The sequence below is a fragment of the Corvus kubaryi genome, unplaced genomic scaffold, assembly GCF_017639235.1.
Source record: "Corvus kubaryi isolate FWS band 111438036 unplaced genomic scaffold, C.kubaryi_AGA036_p1.0 71, whole genome shotgun sequence".
NCBI classification, from domain to species: domain Eukaryota; kingdom Metazoa; phylum Chordata; class Aves; order Passeriformes; family Corvidae; genus Corvus; species Corvus kubaryi.
The window spans coordinates 7,714,888-7,736,210 of record NW_024582059.1 but is presented as its reverse complement, the minus strand read 5'-3'; the positions used below and the strand labels follow the sequence as shown (position 1 = coordinate 7,736,210).

The window sequence follows — 21,323 nt, the reverse complement described above, 5'->3', positions numbered from 1 at the left end:
GGCAAATAATTGTTAGTTTAAATCCAAGGTTACTTGTTAGAACTCAGGGCCTCTTTCCCCCCAGGTGTGTTGTGGCCTTTGCATAACTGCACTGCTTTTAAAATATAACTCTACATAAATAAACAAGAGGAAAACAAGTCCTAAGGCTCTGGGCTCTGTCCTACATACTCTCTCCCTGTTTCTGTCAGAGAGATTTTCTTCTGCACAACTTACAAAAATGCAATGCATATTGGGGAAGATTAATATATATAAATATAACACCAGTATAGAGAACATGTCAGAAGTTCTTTGTTATCACTAAGACAACTGGGGCTCTAGTCTTATTTTAGAAAAGGAGTGATCAGAAGCATTTAAACTGGAAGAAGAATAGAAATGTCTTTACCGGTAAATGGTCCTGGACAGCTTTTCTTTGATGCAAGAGGTTGGTATTCCCAGAGCACCCTGGGATTCATTGTGGCCCATACAATGGACAGATGACCTCTAGGACAGCCAGCTCTGCAGGGACGTGTGCTGCTTAGCAAAGTGTCTGGTTAACAGGGGTCTGGTGCTCACCAGGTGGATTGCACAACCAGCCTTTGGGGAAATAAAAATTGGAGCATTAGGAGGTGCAAGCACCAGGCGATTTACTTCTATGTCACTGTAATTTCTTCATGTCTAAAATGTAATTTAAGTTAACATACAAGTGCTGTGAGATCTTTGTTCCAGAAAGGACTAAAACGAGTATGTTTCTTATGGAAAGTGCTCACATCCCAAGTGGGAAGGTTTTGGACACTTACCTAACTGCAAGAGTGGGGTCGACGAATGTGTTTCAGCCCTGGTAGGAGTGTCATTAATGTATGGATGCGCCGCTTGTGGGAACAGGGTTATTTGCAGGATAGGGGCATCGATAATAAATCCCGGGAGAGTATGGGCATCGATAATAAACCCTGCCAGAGCGGCTTTGGCCCGGCTGAGGAGGCGGCGCTGCAGCGACACGCGGCGATTCCCGACTGATGAAGGCCATCGCCGGCGCGGCCGTTGCCGGGCGACGGGCGGCGCGGCCGGGCCCGGCCCGGGGCTCTTTCCCGGCCTTCTCTGCCGGGGCGTTTTTCCCGAGGCTCTTTCCCGGGGCTTGGCGGCGGCCGAGGGTGCTGCGAGGCCACAACGAGACACCTCCACCATGTCGCGGGGAGGCGCCGCGGACGGCGGGCGGCAGGTGAGCGGCGGCGGCCCGGGCAGGGACGGGACGGGACGGGACGGGCAGGGGCAGGGTAAAGCCGGCGCTGGGGAGCAGGGCCTGCGAGCAGGTTTCTGCCCCTGGGAATACGGTAATTCGCTGTTACGGGCAACACACCCACAGAAATCCGCGTTGCTTTCAAAAGGAAAGCGGGCAAGCAGGCTGCCCTCCGTGAGGACAGCCGGAGCTGCTCTCCTGGGAGCACAGGCTGGGAGCAGCCCGGCTGCCCCGTTCCTGACAGCCGGGCTGAAGGAGCAGCCTGGCCGCCAGCAGGTGCCTCGGGAAGCGCCCAAGGCCCGGACAAACCACTGCTCCTCGTGGTTTGTGGGTCAAGGCCTGGAATCTGGAGATACTGGTGCATTTCTTAATGTACTTGCAATCTGTAAATAAGCCGAGTGCTCTTCAGAATCATGTAAATGTGGTGTGTCCATGATGTCCTGCAGCAGAGTCCGAAATATATGAAGTTCTTCACTGGTCTGGACCTGCCACCTGCTTCAGGCTCCTGTCCTGTGGCAGTGAAGAGCTCGTCCGTGCTCACCTGCTCTCACAGACTCTTGTGCTCTTGCCAGTAGAAACATACAAAAGAGGAGAAGTGTCACATGATGAGACACCATAAGTGCCAAAAAATGGAAGAGGGATTTTCAAGATATGTTCCTTATGAAGAAAAAATATAAATAAATACGTGGAGATTTGGGGACTTTTTTGATGCAGATGTGTTAGGGGAATGGAGCTAGAATGGAAGCACTATGCTTCACAGTAATTGTCAATTAAATGGGCCTACCTCTGTTGCTTAGTTATGTTTATGTATGTGTGGGAGGGGAGAATTAGTGCTGAACTTGAACAAATGAATCTTCTCTTTTATGTAAAAGTTATTTGTGAAGCCATTTCAGGATGAGCTACAGGAAGCAATTTTGGATTATGCAACAAGCAAGGAAACAGATGAATATTCAGATGACTTTGAAAGTGATGAAGATGGCATGTTAAATGGTAAAACAAAATTAAATATTTTTCCTTGTGTTCTTCCCTTTCTTAACTCATTACTAGATTGTAGAGAAACCTTATGTGTCAATATGACTTCGTGTTCCAAGATTTCATATTTTAACAACTTCTAAATCACTGAGTCCTCCTCTGCCAAATTAGCAGCAGAATTCCCAATGAAATCAGTGGAGGTGCCAAGCTGTTAGACCACACATAGTCTGTGCTGGTTCTTACAATTGTGGTGCCCAGTTCTCCTCCTTAGCCATCTTGGTTACTTGACACTGGGATGAGACAGGAGTGCACAGTACTGTAAATGAAAATGGACATGGGCAGAGAGAAAGCCAATGGTTTTTTCATCCTGGTTTCCCAGTCTGGACAATCAGTGAATAAGGGCTGCAGGACATGCTGCAGAGTGTGCTTGCCCAGCAGTGTATGTAAACCAGGAATAGGTCTGATCTGGCTGTTTTTCTTGGAGCAAGATGCATTTTATGTTTGCTAATGTTTATGTTTGGCCAAATTACAAGATTGGCCTAATGACTTGTCTTCCTGCTGGTATAGCACTAAATGCTAAGGAAAATAGGAGTGTTTAATATGATCATGTATTTTTAAAAGGACTTCCTCTGTGGCCTGTTTTTCATTCACACCTGAAACATCTTTTAACAGTTTGTGGGATGCTTTGATTTCCATTTGTTGACAAGATTTAGGGAAAAAAGCTCTCCAGCAGTAAATGCATTACTTTACTATCATGACATTCCTTTGTCACCTTTCTCAAACATTTGAACTCTGAAATTAGGTCAATTAGCAATAATAGGCTAGAGGAAGATAAATATTTATGTTAAGCATGTGAACCTTAGCATTGTAGAAGATACTTCCTTTGAGTATCTTCTAGTAGAGTTTAAATGGGGCAGAAGTGAAGGGAAGGGAGGATGGATTCTAATACCAAACCTGCCCAGCTTTGTTGTTGTTGACTTGCTTCCACTTCCTGTGGCACTGAGACATTTTTTTTTTAGAAGGGCTTTAAATTGCATGGCAGAAGAGAATTAATGAGTGAATTTTTTTTTTTGATTGGGTCCATGAAAACAGATGACAGGAAAGGAAGTAGAATAAGGCCGTAGTTTGGTGGCTTTGCAGAGATCGGAGGCACAGAAAGAGAAATGCTCAGAAACTAAGGAGGATGTTTTATGAAAAATAGTGTTAGGTTGTAGGTGATACTGCTTCTGTGTCCCGTTTTTTTTTCCACTTGTATCAAATGCAACTTGGTAATATGCTCTTTGCAGGTATTAGGAAAGAACTTGCTGAAAGTAATTCAGATTCTACAAGCACTGAGAAATCTGTTGCTGGGAGTCCTCTCTTGAATGATGATGCTTCCCAAAAAGCAGTAGATTCAGAAAATGAAGCTGCTGATGACTTGAATTTATCCTGTCATGAAAAGAGGCTTCAGCAAATAATGGTTTTAGAAGGTGAAAACATACAGAATGACAGAAAAGATGGTGAAGAAGGATGTTTGGAAGGCCAACATGAGGATAATAACAGAAAATATAATGAAGAGCATTCGGCTGCTGAAGATGTATTGCATGATAATAGTGAAAGTGATGACTTGCCTATTAATGAGCTACATAAAAAAGAAAATCAAGAGGAAAACCAACCGAAAGCAAAGCCTCGGATGCACAAAAAAGGAAAGGCTTCAGCATCAGGTGAAAAGAAAGTATTTGAATGTTGTTGCTGCTTAGCCATGTTACAATATTTTAAAGCATTTTAATTAGGGTTATTTTCTGTGTTAACAATCATCTGCTTCTAAAAATACACAAACTCTGTCTGCCAGGGGGTAAACTGAACCAGTGTGGGCCAAGAGTAGGAGGTTCCTGTTTGCCTTTTCCTTTCAGAAGATGACAACCAGCTGTTTAGGTCCTTAAAGTCCAGCTCTCCATCAGTGCATGTGAATAGAAGGTGTGAGAGGGCTGCCAAGATGCCTCCTCAGTGTGTGCATGGCACAGAAGGCTGTGTTGACATCGTGTCCACAGCATCCATGCACCCTTTAATGGAAGGGCCATTAAACTCCTTTTCTATGACCAGGTGAAGCTGTAATGTAACAGAATGTCAGAAAATCAGCTGTAGCCAAACCATTTGTGAGTGGTAGATGTCTCATTATTTCAAGTGAAACTTCAAATGAGCTTTTACTTCGAAGATACTGACACACTTTGGAGGTATAGTCAAACACATAAACCCCCCAAACTTGTATTTCAGTATCAGAATAGCTAATTCATTTTTAATATGCAAAGCAGAATTTGGAATTCTGCTAATTGACTATATGTGCCAAAAGACTTTGTATTTTTATCTAATTCCTAATATGAGAGGAGTTTGTCCTGTTTGATGTTCAGATAAGTTTATGGCCGGTCATTACCTGTGATGGAATATGATAACTTTGAAATTGGGAGAGCATGATTAAAGGTATCGGCTTCGTTTTTTCTTTCCACTTGATGGCACCAAAGTGCAGACTTTGCACATTCTCTTGAATGTGCAGACAACTCTCTTTCCTGGCTGGTGTGCCTGTGTAGTTTTAGACTAGCGGAAAAGAAGCTGAACTACTCCTTTTCTTCAGTGACAGACTGCAGTATTGGTTATAAATTCAGAATTCTTGTCACCTTGAACTTATCTTCATCCCTGTAAATCTAGGTTAAATTTCTTAGATTATGGGCATTAATGTTCCTTTCTTCAGGTAATTTGCAGTTAATTTGTCATCCAAAAATTCTGTTTTTCTGAAGAATTCCATCGGAAATATGTGGAAGACTTATAATTTGGTTTTACTGGGGCATTTTTTGGCTTCTGTCTGAATTGTTTTACAAATTTAGGTCTCTGCATTACTGGCAGTTGAAATCTGATAAAAATGGTTTTTAAGTCTTATTAATAAAGTGTTCCATAAGTAACAATTTCACCACTTAGGCATACATTCAGATTGAGGTGGTGTTTTCTTTAAATTCCCACTGCAGAATTTTTCAGTTATTCCCTCATGTGTCACACACCCCTGAAAAACACCACACAATGAAAGCAGTATTTGTTACCCAAAGTGTTCACTTGTAGACTTCATTAGAAGTTTGCTGGATGTCAGAAGAGCTCTTGCTGTGATTGCAATGACTCTTGCTTTTGGTTTCTGTACTACAGCCATGAAAGGCAGGTGGAAAATTTTGCCTTTGTCTTGCTGTCACATTCTCTAACATTAGTTAAAGCTGCAGTTACTACTCCAGTCTGACATGCAAATACAAGTGAATACTGTTCTTATTAGTATATAGTTCTTAGAAGGGGACATACAGAAAATACATTATACCATATAAAATTTAGTAACAACTTTCATAGATTGACGGTTTTTCTAGAAATGCATTCTGTACAGAAATAACAGTACTCAGAAACAATGAAGTTCTTGTTAATGTGTCCTCTCAATCTTTTTTCTCCCTTTAGATCAAGATCAGAAGACTGTCAGCACCAGCGACTTGAAACTGGAGGACAGTGGTAGGAAATCCTCTTCTGTGACAGAGCAAATGAGGACCACAGTCTATGAGAAAACAAAGGAATTAGAGCAGCCAACAGCTGACAGTTCAGATGGAATGATGAAAATAGTGGAAGGGCAAATAGTAACTGATACAATGCAGGAGGTATCAGTGAATGATCAATCTGAGCATGGGAAGGCAAAGAACATGTCGAAGAGCTCTGTCAAGGTATTGCTCATACACAGTTTACCATTGTTGGAACAATGTCCTAGAGGCACAATGGAAGGTTTCGTAAAGTTGGTACCTTAAGTGTGTAGAACACTGTCTGTAAAGCTGACAATTTAATATCTGGTTTCTAGAGCTGAGGATCTTACAAATTCTGTATAGCTTTAGGAAAGATTTAAGGAATACCTTTTCCACAAATTATTTAAATCAGATAAAGGTACTGAAATGTGTTTTGCAGCCTTAAGAAAGTACCTTTCTCAAAGTGAAAAAGTCAAATCTCTGTTGTGAGGATAGCTGAACACCAGTGAGCAGTGTGTGTTGGCAGAGGATGGAATCCATGGTGTGACCTGAATAATGGATAAGATGCAAAGCACTCTATGCTTTATCCTAAAAAGAAAATACGTAGATACATGTAATTATTAAAGCTAAGTATTCAAAAGACTTAAAAGCATTTATAGAATAACCCAGCTGGGTTCTTTTGACTTCTCATTATTTCTAAACTGTTGACTATGTTTTTACATAATACAAATAAAGGTGCCATTCCAAAATGATACAGGCATTATGAAAGTTTGATTGGTTGGTTGGTTTTGGGTCTTTTTTGTTTCGTTTTGCTTTGTTCTCTCCTTACTTTCTTACCCTGTACTATACCCTCTCTTTATCAGGGTGTCTTTCTGGCCTATTTTTGTAACATCATGAGACCATGGAATATCTTGACTTGGAAGGGATCCATAAGGGTCCAATTCTCAGTGTCCTTGTTAGCTTGTAAAAACCTGTTTCATCCTGATCTGTTGCTTGAGAAACTCTGTAACTTTACTTTTCCTCTGTGTTTCTTAGAAACTAAGTGAAACAAAGGAGAGAGTTCTACAAAACCCAAATGCTTCTTTATCTGACAGGTAAGAGAAGGATGCCAGGTGTTGGTCTGAGCTGTTTAAGATGCCCCGACGATGCTGCTCCACTCTCATTTTCTGTCAGCATTGTCTTCACTGCTGACAGCCTCTGAGCATCTGTGGAAAACAGTTTAGTGCATGTGGCATCTTGTTATGACCCTTGCTCAGGTTTATGTCAGATCAGACTCCCAGACCTTTTGCCAGTGTCTGTGATGAGTGTGTTACTGGGGTCTTTACAGGCTCTAAGCTGTTTTTTAGCTGAAAGTGTAAGTACTTCATAAACTTACAAGAGGTAAGTTCCTTCTCCTTTTCTTTTCCCCAGTCCCCAGCTAAGCACATCTAAAAAAAGAATCACAGTAACTTTTGGTATGCACTGAAACAAGAGGAACACTACTTGGTATCAGCTACAATAAATGGAAAGGTCATTAATGTGTTTGTGTCCTGGTATTTTCCTAGGTCTACATCTTTTGTGCATTTAAAGAAAAAGGGGAAAGCTGTTCCATCAACTTCACCTGTTTCATCTCAGTATCTGGGATCGTTAAAGGCGTTGGAGGATAAATGCATGCTGAAGAAAAGTCCAGAATTGAACAAAGTAGATGATTTAAGGGCAGCTGTTTTTCAGGTAGATTTTTAAAATGAACAAACCAACAAACAAAAATATGAAGGTCCTGATAGAGGGGTCAACACCTCATATTTTCTTGAAATCAGTATTTTTTACTACATTCCTTTCATTGGCTTACAGGTTTAGTAATCCTTTTCTTCTGTTGGTTATGCCTTTTCCTCATATTATGAACAAAAAGCTCAATGAAAGGGACATAATATTTTTATGTGGTTCATAATTAGTTGTGTCAGACTATTTTCAGGCACACATTTTCCATTATTTCTACTTTATCCTTAATGTAGGTAAGTGTGTACTTTAGGTTGGGTTTGTTTCCTGATATGTTCTGTTCAAATGGCATTCAGGAAAAGTGATAACAAATCCTATACTCTTTCCAGAAGAATAATCTATGTAAATTCCTTGTGGAATCTCACAACAATTATTTTCTGGGTTTCAGCAGATTTTTGCTAATCTCTTTGAGAACAGCGCTCGTTAACAGACACTGTTGATATTCGTATGTGTTCTTAATACTTTTTATGGCCCTAGAATCAATTTTAGACTCTCAAATCAATATTTATATTGTCTCTATAGTTTTTAAAAGTAAAATAGTCTTCATTTAGGATTTTTATCTTTGAGCTGTGTACCAAATACACAGCTAATTCTTGAAAATTTAAGTCTGATTCTGCAGATGGCTCATAACCTTTTATGGCTGCCTCACTTCTCCCAGTAGGATTTTATTCTCTTTAATTACAGGTATTTGCAAGAGAGACAACAAATGTAAATAATATTCCTATATATCACATGATAAGAATCTTTATTCCATTCTTCTATTTCATTTTGATTAATGCTTGAATTTTTTTGGTGTTTCTAGGAAGATGCTTTTTAAAAGATCTTGAAGCTTTTTTTAGATTTTGTAGCTGTGATTTTAGAGCCATAGATTTTTTTGATCACAATGTTCGTGTGATAACAGCTAAGTCTTCCACATGGGATGCTTATTTAACTAGCACATGGACGAACTAAGAGTAATTTTCATGGTCATTATATTGGTGCTGCTCTTTACTTACACCTTAAAAGGACTTTAAAAATATTTTAATGATTCTTACAGAACTGGTTGGAAAAGAAAAAGCTCCTTCTACTGGAATTAAAGAGAACTGAAAAGGAGAAAGCTGAAATTCTAAGGAACAATACTGAAAAGGTTTGTTTACATTGTTGTTTAAAAAGAAGTTGACAAACTGTGGTTCTTTGAAGTGTGCTTCCTGCCTAAGTGCATCACTCTGCTGTTGTAAGGTATCTGGTTTCCTCCCAATAGCACGAGGTGATGTGAGACAGGAAACGGCATGTCCTGCTTGTTGTGGTTGTGGTCAACAGTGTCTGTCCAGTGCTTCCCTACACGTTTGCATAAGGTGTGTTAGAAATGTGCTTCCTAGATTAATTTTCAAGTTTGTTTACAAAGACTTTGGGATGCTCAGCTCTTAAGGTGCTAAGCTTTGTTTTGTGCATGAGAACATGAGGCATTTACTCCCTGCCTCATGATTTGCTTACCTACAGAGGATTGTATTTTGAATAGTATCATTCACATCCTTTGATATGGCTTTTAGGTATTTAATATGTTTCACTTCTAAGCACTTAACATGTATTTCATATCCTTCTACACGTATTTTGCAGGAGTGGTTCATCTCATTCAATTAAATTAAAAATGGGCATAGAAAAAAACACTGTATATATTTAATTGTAATACTTGCAATGTTGTCAGCAAATCAATGTCTATTTCTTTATTACTCCATTTAGCAATGTTTAAAGCATACTATTTCACTTCGAATTTTGTACTGAAATTAATTTATTTCCAATCTAGAAAGAAGCACTTAAAAGAGAAGAATCAATTGCATGTTTTGAAGCCTGGAAAAAAAAGAAGGAAAAAGAAGCAAAGAAGTTAAGTGAAAAAAAGAAGCTTGGTGAACTTGAGGAAAAGACACCAGCAGAACAGAATAAGGAAAAAACAGAAGCAGCACAAGCGGTGATGTGAAATATGTACCTAAATGTGTATTCGAATGTGATTCAGGAGATGGTAAAAAACAATTTTGATTAATCCAGAAAGAGATGGATTTTGAAGAGTTTTTGAAGGAAGTTCTTACTAGGTTCTTTTCTGTCAGAAATATGTAATGTTTACATTTGCAGACAAACAGGCTTCTCTAATTGGAGCCTATTAACCATGCATAAAATTAACTTCATCTAAATACGCTAACAATCAACTATTATCTACTGAAATAATAACATTCTTTTTAGGTATAGTGATAAGTACTTCTGAGCAATGCTACAAACAAATATTCCAAAATTAGAATGTGTAGAAATTATAAAAAAATAATAATGTAGAATAGACTAGTGGAGTATTGACAGAAAGGTGAGGTGTTGGATTTCTCATGGATGTATGGTTGTCTTTAGGCATTCAAAAAATGGAAAGAAAGAAAAGTGGAATTTTTAAGAGAGCAAAGCAGGAAGGAAAAACAGTCTGAAAGAATGAGGAAGAAGATAGAAGAGGACCTAGTTGCAGAGAAGAGGAGAGTCAGTGTATCAGCAATTGAAAAATGGTACTATTCCACTGTGTTTGCTATATCATAGCTTCCAAAGTGTTGCTTATAAATGTAATTGCTCTTCTGTGAATGCTTGATGTGCTTGTAATTGGAAGACAATGGAATGCTTGGGATCAGACTCTTCGTTCCCAATGGAGAACAAGTATAAGAGTGAAAACAAGCTGTGCAGCTCCCTTCAGTTTATTTATTTAGTTGCTTTCCTCACCAAAAGGACACTAACTAAGCCCAGGCAGAGATACTGCAGCTGAGAAAATTCATTGAGTAGTATTGTGTCTTATGTGGTTATTCTCACGCTTCATTACTAAGCCATAGGAAGGAGGATAAATCTTTAAAGTTTTGTGGAATACAATGTATGAATGCAGATGTAGGAAGAAGGAAATGAGATGTATCTGCTGGAGAAATTCTATATTATTTTTACAAGCCAAGAGTTTTCACAGACAATGTGCAACTTACAGTTACCTACAGAAGTTCAGAAGTTTTTTTTTTTTTATGATAGTAAGTAAGGGAGAAAGAAGTACAGAGAAGGTGATGCCATAATGGATAAATAGATTCATTTATACCTTGGTGATATATATAAAAATGGACATAGAAGTTTTTAAATACATATTCTCAATCTTTCATTAAAAGTGTAAAATATATCTTTTCACTCAATTTACTTAATTGGTCGCAGATGCAGTATTTAGTCCGTTACGTGATGACCCCTTGTTCTTCCCTCTCACTATGCAGGAATAAAAAGAAGGAAGAATATATAAAGAAGAAGAAAGTAGAAAAATTCCTGGAGAGAAGAAAGCGACAAATGCAGCAGGCAAAGAAGGAAGAAAAAAGTGAAAAGGCTATGGAGGAGTATGAAAGATGGCTGGTATGTTTGGTTGTTTGGGGTTTTTTTTTTTGCATTTTGTCAAAACCAAAAAGTTTAATGTAGTGTGTAATGAGCGTGAGCACTTGAGTATTGTAATTCTTGTGAGGTGTTGTGCTGTTATGAGGCCAGATGGTGGCAACATTACATCACTTGTCCCCCAGAATCTGGGAGCAAAACGTTGCTAAAGCGCAGTGCACTTGATAACTGGCATACATGGAAAATATATTCTCTCTACCTACATGCCAAAGATTTTTCAATTTCAGTTAGTCTTCATTTTTTGCCACTCCATATCAGGAGCAACCATCTCTGAAGGGCCAATTAGCCAGAGCACAAAACCTGCAAAGCCAAACAGCGTTGCCAGCTGCAACAGTCAGTGCGTGTACGTTCAAGGAAGTATTGAAAAGGGAGACTTGGATACCTTACAACTGATAAAAGCACTTGTAATGAGGTTCAAGATGATTTCCATTTGCGAGAAAGGGTGGAACTCTGATGCTCCCAGTTATATTTTTCTCACAGCAGTGTCGCAGTTGTAAGCAGTAAATTAATTCAGTACTCTAGTTCCAACAGTAGGGCAGAGTTTTTTCCTTGCTGCAGAAAGACAAACTAGAAGAGAGATCACTAGTATTCTTAGCACATATTGTTTTCTTACAGGTATGTGACTTGCCAGTTAAAGAACCTGTTTTAATTCCCCACCTTGTGGCACAGTCTTTCTTCATACTGATTGTCAAGGTTTTTTTGGTTAGAAACCTGCTGTCTCTCTTCCTTGTGATTCCTACACGTCTTGTACATATGGTCTCTTTTGCCATTTATAAAAATGGGATCTTGCAACTCAGCTGGATTAAGGTCCTTACAGGAATTCCTTTTTTCTGTCAATAGCTTCTTTTTTTTTTTTTTTTTTTTTTTCGTGGGAGGGAGAGGCAGATAGATGAGAATTGAGTCAGGCAGCTGTACGGATGTGGGACAGGTTTAGAAAGGACAATCATCCTTTACTTGGCTAACTCAGAAATATGCAGTTGCACAAAACAGCAAGAGTCTGCATGTTTTCCCTTCTCTCTGTTTCCAAACTTTTTTAGTCTTAGGTTTAGATCTTTGAAGATGTTTGACCTGGTCCCCTGTTGGAATACCTCTCATTTCTGTAACCATTGGTAAGAGCTATTTTCTCTGGTCCCCATTGTCAAGTGATTTTCAGCTCAGTTTAGCAAATGATTAATATCTGATCTTAGGTTATTTCTTGCTTGGTCAATATTCCTGATTGCCATGGTAGGGAGTATTATGCTTTGAGCAGTAACTAATGCACTGCCCTGGTATGCTCTGCTTACTGCAGCTATCCTAATCAGCTTAGTTGTACCTAAGCATGAATGTTACTTCTCACTGTACATTTGTCTTCCTTGCTGTCCTGGACTCTGTATAAAGGTAAAAAAGTATCCCTGTGTTTTGGGAGTTGAAAGATGCTGCCTAGCACAGGCTCCCCTGTTCAAATTGTGTGTAAATTCCTGGGGTCATCACTTCACTGGGATTATTAATATAAATTTTAGTAGTTGGGGGAATGACCAGATCTAACTGGATATACATGTGCCTACATGAGAGATAAGCAAGTGTAGGATGGGATAGGTACTGAACTGGTTGGCAAAGGTACCTCTAAAATGATCTCATTTTCAGTGTCTGTGTGCAAGTGTTGACTGCCGTGTCTCATGCCCAGTCTTCACATTTTTACTTTCAGAATTTGTGCTGTCTTTTTGCAGCTTACACACCTTTATTTGAGAAAGCATATTGGGAAATGGCTCTGTCATCATTTTTGGCCAGAATATTGTCTCACTCTGTACAGTTAGAGAAAAAATACAAACCAGTAGTGAACTTCAGGAAACACTGAAAAGTTGTCATTGTATTACCAAGGGAACTAAGATGACATCTGCCTGCAGGTAGATGGGCATCAGATCTGAGGGCAGAATTTGGAAGCCTTTTAAGGGTATTCTTTCAACTAACAGGATTTTGTTTTGAAGGGAAATAAAATAGGAGTAATATAGTGGAAAGTATTCTAGTATGTTTTCATTAACATTCAGCAGAAATAAATGTGTAAATTCATCCTCAGCTTTCCTGAACCAGGTGTTGACCATAATGCATGGATAAAACAGACATAAAAATCTCCTTGTAGTTCTTCTAAAACAGAAGAAACATTCTGCTCTTGTGTTAATGGAAATTCTGTTGCTTCTGCTTTTAGAGGTCATTGTGTGAATGTTTGATAACATAAGTGCATAGAGAAGATTAATTTTTAAGCCTGAAAATAAATGCCCTGGAAAAGGCTATTGACACTTGTACAGTACTAACATAAAAAGGATAATCTTCAGATGAGATGCTTTAGTGTTGCCTGGAAATTCAAGCTTCTGATTATTTTGTTTCTTTCCTATCATTTACTTCTTGCTGCTCACCAAGAACTCTTGAAGCCAATCTAGCTTGATAAATGATCATTTTTTACTTACTGCATAATACCAGTGTCTGACACTTGTCAGTAACATCCTATTCTGAGTGGAATGGGGAGAAGAATCACGTAGAAAGTTTATAATGACAGCTCAGTTTAGTTTCCATTATTTCTGAGATCTTAATCTTGGTACCTGTTTACTGTGGATAGAAGTGAGTATCCCAGATAAGTTATGTTGTCCATTTTCTGAGGTAAACATCAACCTACCATGAGCCGATGAGAAGTAAGGCTGCTCTCAAACAGTTCTCAAAGACCAGCAAAGTAATGTTAAAAGCCCTACAAGAAGTTTGACATTTTACCTTGAATTTCAGCATGTGCAATATCTATTTTTGGTAATCTAAAGCTGTTTAAAAACATCAAGAAAGGATGTACTGGATAAGTCTCATTGATTTGTTGCTTTTCTGGGTTAGAAATAGCTGATGTTGGTTATTAATTTCATGTAGGTTAATATGATCTCTCTGAAAATACTTTCTATATTGAAATTTTTATGTCCTGTCCTTGCAATATTTTAAAAATAAGGCTGCTATTGTTACTCCTCTTAAATGTTGTAAGTCTTCTTCAATATATAAAATTCAATTTCTGTGTGGCAGTCATACTGCTAACGTATACTGCAGTCATACTGCTCTTCTCAGAATTTTATAAGTAAAAAATGTAATAATCTTACTAAGCTATTGAGTAGGAAACTTCCACAGAAATCAAGCCATGCAGCTGAGCTGGTCTACTGTAAGACAAGCTACAATTATTGATTTAGTCTTTGACTGTTTCTGTTACTCTTCTTCAATTAGTGCAAATAACATTTTCCTTATTATTCCATGGAATATTTATATCAGTTATGTCTCGTGAGAATTTGAACTGTATTTAGGACTAGAACATAAAAAGCTTGTGTGTGTTGAGACAGGGAGGAGGCCAGTAGGTCTTCACTTCCACTTCAATCTTTTAAAAAACAGTTAAATTAACTCAAGACTCTTTCTTTTCACTGGGATTTATTAATGAAAGTTGGATCTTCAAAGCCAAACATTCAAAACTGAAGCACAGTTAAAAAATCCTAAGCAACTTTTGTTCCCTTCCTGGTATGCTTTATTTTTGGTTTCGTTTTTTCACACATAAATCTGTTGTGCAACATGTATTCACTAGAGAGTGCTTGATAAATGTAAAATATGCACATTTCTTTGTAGCATACAATTCTCTGATACTTGCTAATGCTGCTGCAATAAGTCTTACTTTTAATGAGTTTTCACTTACCTGTCCTGATGGTGTACAATATAATTCTGTGATTATAGATACAGGAGCATGTATCATATATGTATTCCATTAGAGCATATTCTTCCCAAGCTCATCTGTACTGCTTGACATATCTTGATGTCTTTTTTGAAAAATATCAGTGATAATGCGGACTCCTTTCCTCTTAGGGTACTAAACAGTTCCCTTCAAGAATTTTAGAATATCTTGAATTTGTTCTAAAGACCCAAAGCCATTAGTTGTGTTCATCTGAGGAAGATCTCTATGGAAGGAGAAAGAAGGCAAAAGTGAAGGATGAGGGGAGTCAGAATGTCACAGTGCTGCAAGCCTAGTTTGCTTCAATTGCTCCATGTGATCCAGAAAGATACAGTTTGTACAAAGAGATGATATTTTTTATTAGACTGTGATGAACTTTTGTATTGCTTATTTTAGCAAAGGGCATTCCTTCTCCATGCAAACCGTGCTTTACTTTTAATCAGCCTTACTAGTAACAACATGAAATTATTGTGTGTTTGTTTAGCTAGACCAGATGTTCCTAACTGAATTGGTTCTTCAGATTTTTGTTGACAACAAGCTAAAGGGCACGGATTACAATCATATTGATAGGGTTGATATTTCAGTGTGTTGCTTTGGTTTTTAAAGTTTTTGGACACATTAGTAGTTTGACTGCTGTGTATGCGTAAAACAGGAGGAAACTTCCACTCAAACTCCCTTTTTTACAGTAATGCTTCCACACCCATTTCCCAGTCTATTCCCTCAGCCACAGTTACCTCACTATTCCTCTGCTCACATATGAGTAGCAGGCAGACACTCCCAGCATCTTGGGAATTTGTGGATATACAGAGGGATAGGATCATGGGTTATATGAAAGTAACAGTAAATTATACTCTGGTCTATAATGTCAACCTTGGTTCCACCAAGAGAAAAACTACTTTTAAGTCAGTAAGAAATGTGCACGAGTATGCACCACAAACCTGCAAGTATGATTACAAGGAAAATTTGCACCCATAGAGAGCTCACCAGTGTACTAAATTGCTAGTGCAGATGCACCTTTAGATGCTGGTCCTCCTGAGGGTGAAATGGCAGGCATCCTTGCAAAGAAGAATGCTTATTTCCTATAGAATAGAACTGATTAAAAAGTAAAAAATAATTATAAATAATTACAACTTAACTTTTGAATGACAGGTCTCTTGAAAATCATTCGTTAATGAGACACAAAAAGAGTGGTGCAAGTATCTTCTTATCCCTCATCATCCTAGTTGGCCCATTGCTGTTTGAAAGAATAGAAAATAGAATTAGAATCTTGCAGTGCTTATAAGTTAGATAGATATTTGTTTAAAATTAAATTATTTATTACCAGTTTGTTCTAGTACATAGGAAGTGTGATTTAATAAGTACAGAAAGTTACAATGGTGCATCAATCTTCTCATTATATAAACAAGAACAACATATTTTGCATTGTGATTTAGGTATCCTCTTAAGGACGTTCTTAAGAAGTAATTAATATGAGACTAATTACATACAAGACCAATACAGTGCCTAATCCACTAGGCCTTGTGTTGGGCTTTTTGTTTAGACAGTACACAAACCCTGCCATCCTTGAAACAGTCACCAAAATTGTAAATGACACCCAATGTGCAGCCTCTTGTGTTGCATTGTGCAATGTCTGTGACTGAACTTCTAAAAGGGATGCACCGAGCTCCAAAAGGCAAATTTCTATTGCATGTTTACTTTTCACTTTACACAAGAAAGGCATAATAATAATTGTGACTTTCCTGTTAGTGGAGTTGTTGTTTGGGGGCCGGGGGAAGTGTTGTGGTTTTGGTTTGGGCTCTTTTTGACACATCTTTTTTATTCTCAGGAAAACAAAATTAGGAGAGAACACCTTGAGAAGATCCAAAAGAAGTTTCAGGCTGTCCATGGGAATGAAATGAGTCCTCCCTGGAGGCCACCTGGCAAAGTCACATATTCTAGTAATTACTGAGCAGATTATTGCCTTCCAGAAGAACAATGTACAAAGTTCTGTCAATAACCAGTCACTCTTTTGTTACTAGTTGATTTTCATGGAATCCTTTATAGGTGTTACATTCTTTCTTTTTAGTTTATTTTATCTCTGCAATTTAAATAAACCTGTTGCTCATTTTCATTGCTTTAGAAAATGTAATAATTGTTCTAATTCTGTATTTAACTTAGTTTTGCTAAATTCCATGTTATTTCATACCTTTTTGGTGAAAATGTATGTCCAGGATACATAAGGCTAGACTCTGGCATTTTTTTCATCCGATAAGTAGAAGAATGGTTATTTTTAATTTATTAGACCACACTATTGAGGAGTTAAGTCTTGAAGAAATTATTTGAGGAGGCAGTGGGATGGGGATGATGGGCAAGGAGATGTTGGCTCTCTTGTGGTGGTTGAAGACAAAAGGCTAAGAAGTATGGGAAGAGAATGTCATTTTCATACATTAAGATACCAGATACAGCAAAAATAAGATTATGTTACATTATGAAATATAAATATAGCTCTTAAATTAAAACTGCATCTAGCAGAAGCAAGATTTCATGGGGCAAAAAATGGTCAACCAGGTGGTGGTACAGAAGAATTAAACTGGAATCCATATAGTGTAAAATGATCTAGGACCAAGTAAGAATGTAGCTGTTAATTCCACTTTAGGTCTTCATATACATTCCATAGATTTCCTGCCATTATAGGAATACAGGAAGCAGCAGTTTTAAAGGCATGTGCACAGAAAATCTTACATCAGAACTGCAAGGACGGAACAGTGGCGTGCTTATAACGCAGCCTTAGAAACAGAAAATTATTTTTTCAGAACGTAATTTAAAGACTTCTGTGGTTGCTTTTTATGATCAAGTAAATCCTCCCCAAACACATTTTCATCACTACTAATGATGTAGCTGCTGTAGTAAATTACTAAAATGCCTTCTTTTATTTTCCTTTTGTTTTTTTGGCTATTTGCCTCACTATTTTGGAAGCAATGGCAAGACTATGTGTTTTTAGAGATCTTCAAATCCCTTGTTTGCCTGCTGTCTAAACTAAGCTGTTACTTGTGGTTTTGTTTTCTTATTTGAATTTGCATAATCAGTTCAGATGTGCTCCTCAAATATTTATTCTTTTCAACAAAAGAAAGCAACACCAGCATCACCAACAAAGAAGTAAAAAAAACCCCATAGTCTTTAATTTATTGATATATTTTCTCAAATGAAAATCTTGCTCCTGTTTAGACTGGCAGCCTCCTTCAGAAGTAAAAGAAGCATTTGAGAAGTGGACTTGTCTTTTTCACTAGAGTTCTGTCCTCTTCATAAATCTCTGAGATAGTCCTTAATTCTGATTTCATGTAACACTGGGGCATCTCCTCAGAAGAGAAAACCACAAGTCAGGCAAACAGATAAATTTCTTTAGTTTCCTGATGTTTCTTGCTTGTGTTTTTACATTTTAGTGAGAGCCACTGAGGATTTAGAGCAGTTTGTTTGGGCCATAATGGTTTCTATTACCAGAGTGCTGTTGAGGTGAAATTTGTTGCTGGTATGTATGTGCAAGGGAAATCAGAATGGTATCTGTTCTGTCTCAATGTTCAATACGGTTCTGTTCTTTATTGTTAGTCTGAACTCTACTCTGTGAATTCCCAATTCAGACCTTTTGCAAAGTTTATGACAGGCATAAGCAGGTGCTAGAAAGCAAAAAGCTAAGATACATTTGTTAGAACAGTAGGTAATTACTGTCATCATCTTAGTTCATATCAATAAACAAAAGTAGAGGGAGGCTTGCAAAATGTACAGTATTTGTGTTGCATATGGTCTACTGACAGTGTCAAGAAGTATTTGCTAACCTTGAGAATAATGGTGAAGGTTCACCAGCAGTTGTGCTGGATTTGTGTACAGCCAAATCATCTGACAGGTCAGATTTGATCCATTGGGAGGAGTCCTTGCAGATCTAAAACAGCTTCTAGGTGATGAAGTAATTTTATTGCAGGATCAGGTTTGAGTATATTGCCTGGTATTTTACCTTGCATGGCTCAACTTCCAGTTGCCTTTCATGCATCTTGCTCGTGGTAGCCCTGGTACACACTGGGGTTTTTTAGCAGGTCTCTGCCGGTTCTGCGTCTTCCTTTTAGTTCTGTTTCTTCCTCAAAAGATGATTGTACTGGACCTGGATTTTATTCTTTTATTTGTTTCTAGCCTTCTGTCACTGGGCTGCTCCTCCATAAATATGTGGATAGAACTGTGTTTTCTGCTGAAGAGTCTGAAGAGAAGCCAGGGACTTTAATGGCACCCATCCTTTGATTATATACAGTCTGGAGGTAATGCACCCTTGATCTCTTCCAGTGGACCCTAATGACAATAGTGACCTTTTTGCCACATCTGTGAGACTCGTGTTTGTACTGAGTCACCTCTGGAGTGCTGAACTTCTGGGTAGGGCAGTATTCCTACAGGTTTTTGCTAAGCTCATCTTCTGTCATTTGGGAGGAGGAGGAGATTGGTCAAGAAGGTGAGGGGGGCAGGAGAGGGACTGGAGCTTTCAGAAGCGCCCTGAGGCCTGCAGTCTGCCCTTGCAGAGTCCCTGGAGTCTGGTTGTGTTCCTAGGACCTTTGTGGTTCTTTCAGGCAGACTACAGCAGTACCCACACAGTGCAGTGTTGCAGTGCATTGCATTACCATAGAAGTTCCCAGTTAAGGGATTCTGCACATTAGCTTTTTGCAAAGATCCAGTAAATCCAGATTTTTATCTGGAATAAACCAGTCTGTAGCACAGATACTGCAGATAAGTGAATACAGGGCTTTCATAAGCTCCAGGTCTGGCTCTGGCTGTTCCCTTGTGGTAGGTCAGGCATTTTTCCCAGCAGTACTGGCATCACAGTGACAGTATTGGCATCCAAAGAGAAAGAATCTACTGCTAACAGAAACTTTAAAGAAGCTGAAAAGATGCCCAGCCAGAGCAGCTTCAGTGGCCCACGTAAGAGGTAAAATAACAGATGGCAGCAGGAGAGACGGGAACTGCATTACTGGCAGAATGCAACAGAATTGCCAATTCAAAAGTGGCACACTCTGATTTTATGAGAAAAAGACTAAATTTCTTCATGCCTTTAGATTGGGGTAGTGGTGTTCATTGTTAGTGCTCTGGGCTTTTAGCACTTGGAGCCTTGAATTTGGGTTTAGTCTGTGAAGAAACTCCAGCTACAGTATCATGGGGGGATGAAATTTGTGTCAGGCACCAGAGTTTACTGTGCAACAGACCTGGAGAGTCTGAGACAAGCCAGCCTGTGAGGCGATCATCTGGACCTTTATTTTTGCAGTGTCCAGCTAGAGGAAGCAAGGAAGGTCCCTCTGCTGACAGGCTGTACTTGAGGGCTGCAAATGAAAAGTGTGGTAGAATTAGTGGCAGAGATAGAAAAGAGTTTGTCAGGTGCCTGTTCCTGAACTGAATGCTGCATCCTTTAAGCCTTTATATAACTGCAGAAGGTTTTGACAGAAGGCAGAAGTGAGAGGGTGTTGGGGACATCTTTCAGAAGAATGAGCAGTAATTCACATAAATGCACAACTTTTCAATTAGGAAAACATGCTGAAGTCTGTAGAGAAGGGAAAACAGTTGACATGTACAACTTTTCTAATAAAATTTGGGGAGTTTTATCTAATGTTACACTATAGAAACTTGAACATGTTACAGCATGACACAAATATCATAGAAGAATTAGAGCTGAGAAATATAAACATATGTACAGTAATGTATAAGAATGTACATGTATCTGTATAGATCCTATCTGTATGTTTATTCATGACAGAGGGAAAATATTTTGTATTTAATAAAGTATATTATATTCTGTATTTAATAAAGTATACTAGCTTCAATGTTTTCATCAGATCTAAGGATACAAATCTTTATTTAAAACTTTAATACATTAAAATTAACTGGTCAGTGTCTCTAAGCAAAAGCTATTCTTTCATCATTGTTAACATAAGTAGGTAGGAAACTGTATCCCACTGAAGTCGAGTTTCTACAGCACTCCAGCTCTCTGCTCCAGCTCCCTGACACTCCTGCTTGCTGACACACCAGTGCAAACATTCATTTAAGGAACATAGTTTCTAAACCATAACCTAGAAGAAGGTTAGGATCTCTAATTTTTTTCCAAAGTATTAAGTTGCTGCATTTGTGCACTAAAGGCTCAGGCTGATGATAAATGATTTTCTGTTTCAAGTCTCTCATTCTGGGTAAGAAAAATGTATGCTCTTTACCATGGTATCTCTTTTTTCTTTTATATCCACAAAATATGAGATGATCTTTCCTGGTCTGTGTATCATGGACTGCTGTGTTTCACTTGGTTAATTATGTATTTAACTGAGTTACTTGACTCAAACTAACAGGGATACTTTTCTGGGCTGTGAACGCTGATGGCAGTCTTGGCTGCCCATCAAACCTGGACTTGCTCCAGCGTGTCTGTATTTTTCTTGCTCTGGGGAGCCCAAAACTGAACATGATGCTCCAGATGCAGTCTCACTCCCAGCTACAGTCTCACACATGCCAAGCAGAGAGGAACAATCCCTTCCATGAGCCTGCTGAGAACACTCTTACTGCTATAGCCCACAATGCCATTGGCATTCCTTGCTGTGAGAGCCCATGGCTGGCTTACGCTCTGCTGCTTCTCCTCTGGCACCCATAGGTACTTTCCTGCAAAGCTGCTTTTTGACCACTGGAGCTCAGGCTCTGCCGCTGTTGGCATGAGGTTATTTATATGCAGGACTTATTTTGTCTTTGGTGACCTTAA

At 38.6% G+C, this 21,323-nt stretch overlaps 1 protein-coding gene across 1 annotated transcript; it reads left to right on the top strand.

The window, feature by feature from the left end:
• The first annotated feature begins 832 nt into the window (after positions 1-832).
• Positions 833-20,422, top strand: MAP9 (microtubule associated protein 9). The gene is made up of 11 exons (XM_042049755.1): positions 833-1,195; positions 2,086-2,203; positions 3,472-3,888; positions 5,648-5,904; positions 6,736-6,794; positions 7,245-7,410; positions 8,492-8,581; positions 9,239-9,400; positions 9,826-9,971; positions 10,701-10,833; positions 16,410-20,422. Exons 1-11 carry the CDS (start codon positions 833-835, stop codon positions 16,530-16,532), a joined length of 2,034 nt encoding a protein of 677 aa, XP_041905689.1. The 3' UTR covers positions 16,533-20,422.
• The last annotated feature ends 901 nt before the right edge of the window (positions 20,423-21,323 follow it).

Excerpts from the sequence above, each read along its gene's own strand:
- MAP9 (XM_042049755.1), top strand. The coding sequence starts at position 833 with ATGTATGGATGCGCCGCTTGTGGGAACAGGGTTATTTGCAGGATAGGG. Across the intron at positions 8,582-9,238 it reads TAAGGAACAATACTGAAAAG|AAAGAAGCACTTAAAAGAGA; the intron begins GTTTGTTTACAT and ends TTTCCAATCTAG. Across the intron at positions 9,401-9,825 it reads AAACAGAAGCAGCACAAGCG|GCATTCAAAAAATGGAAAGA; the intron begins GTGATGTGAAAT and ends GGTTGTCTTTAG.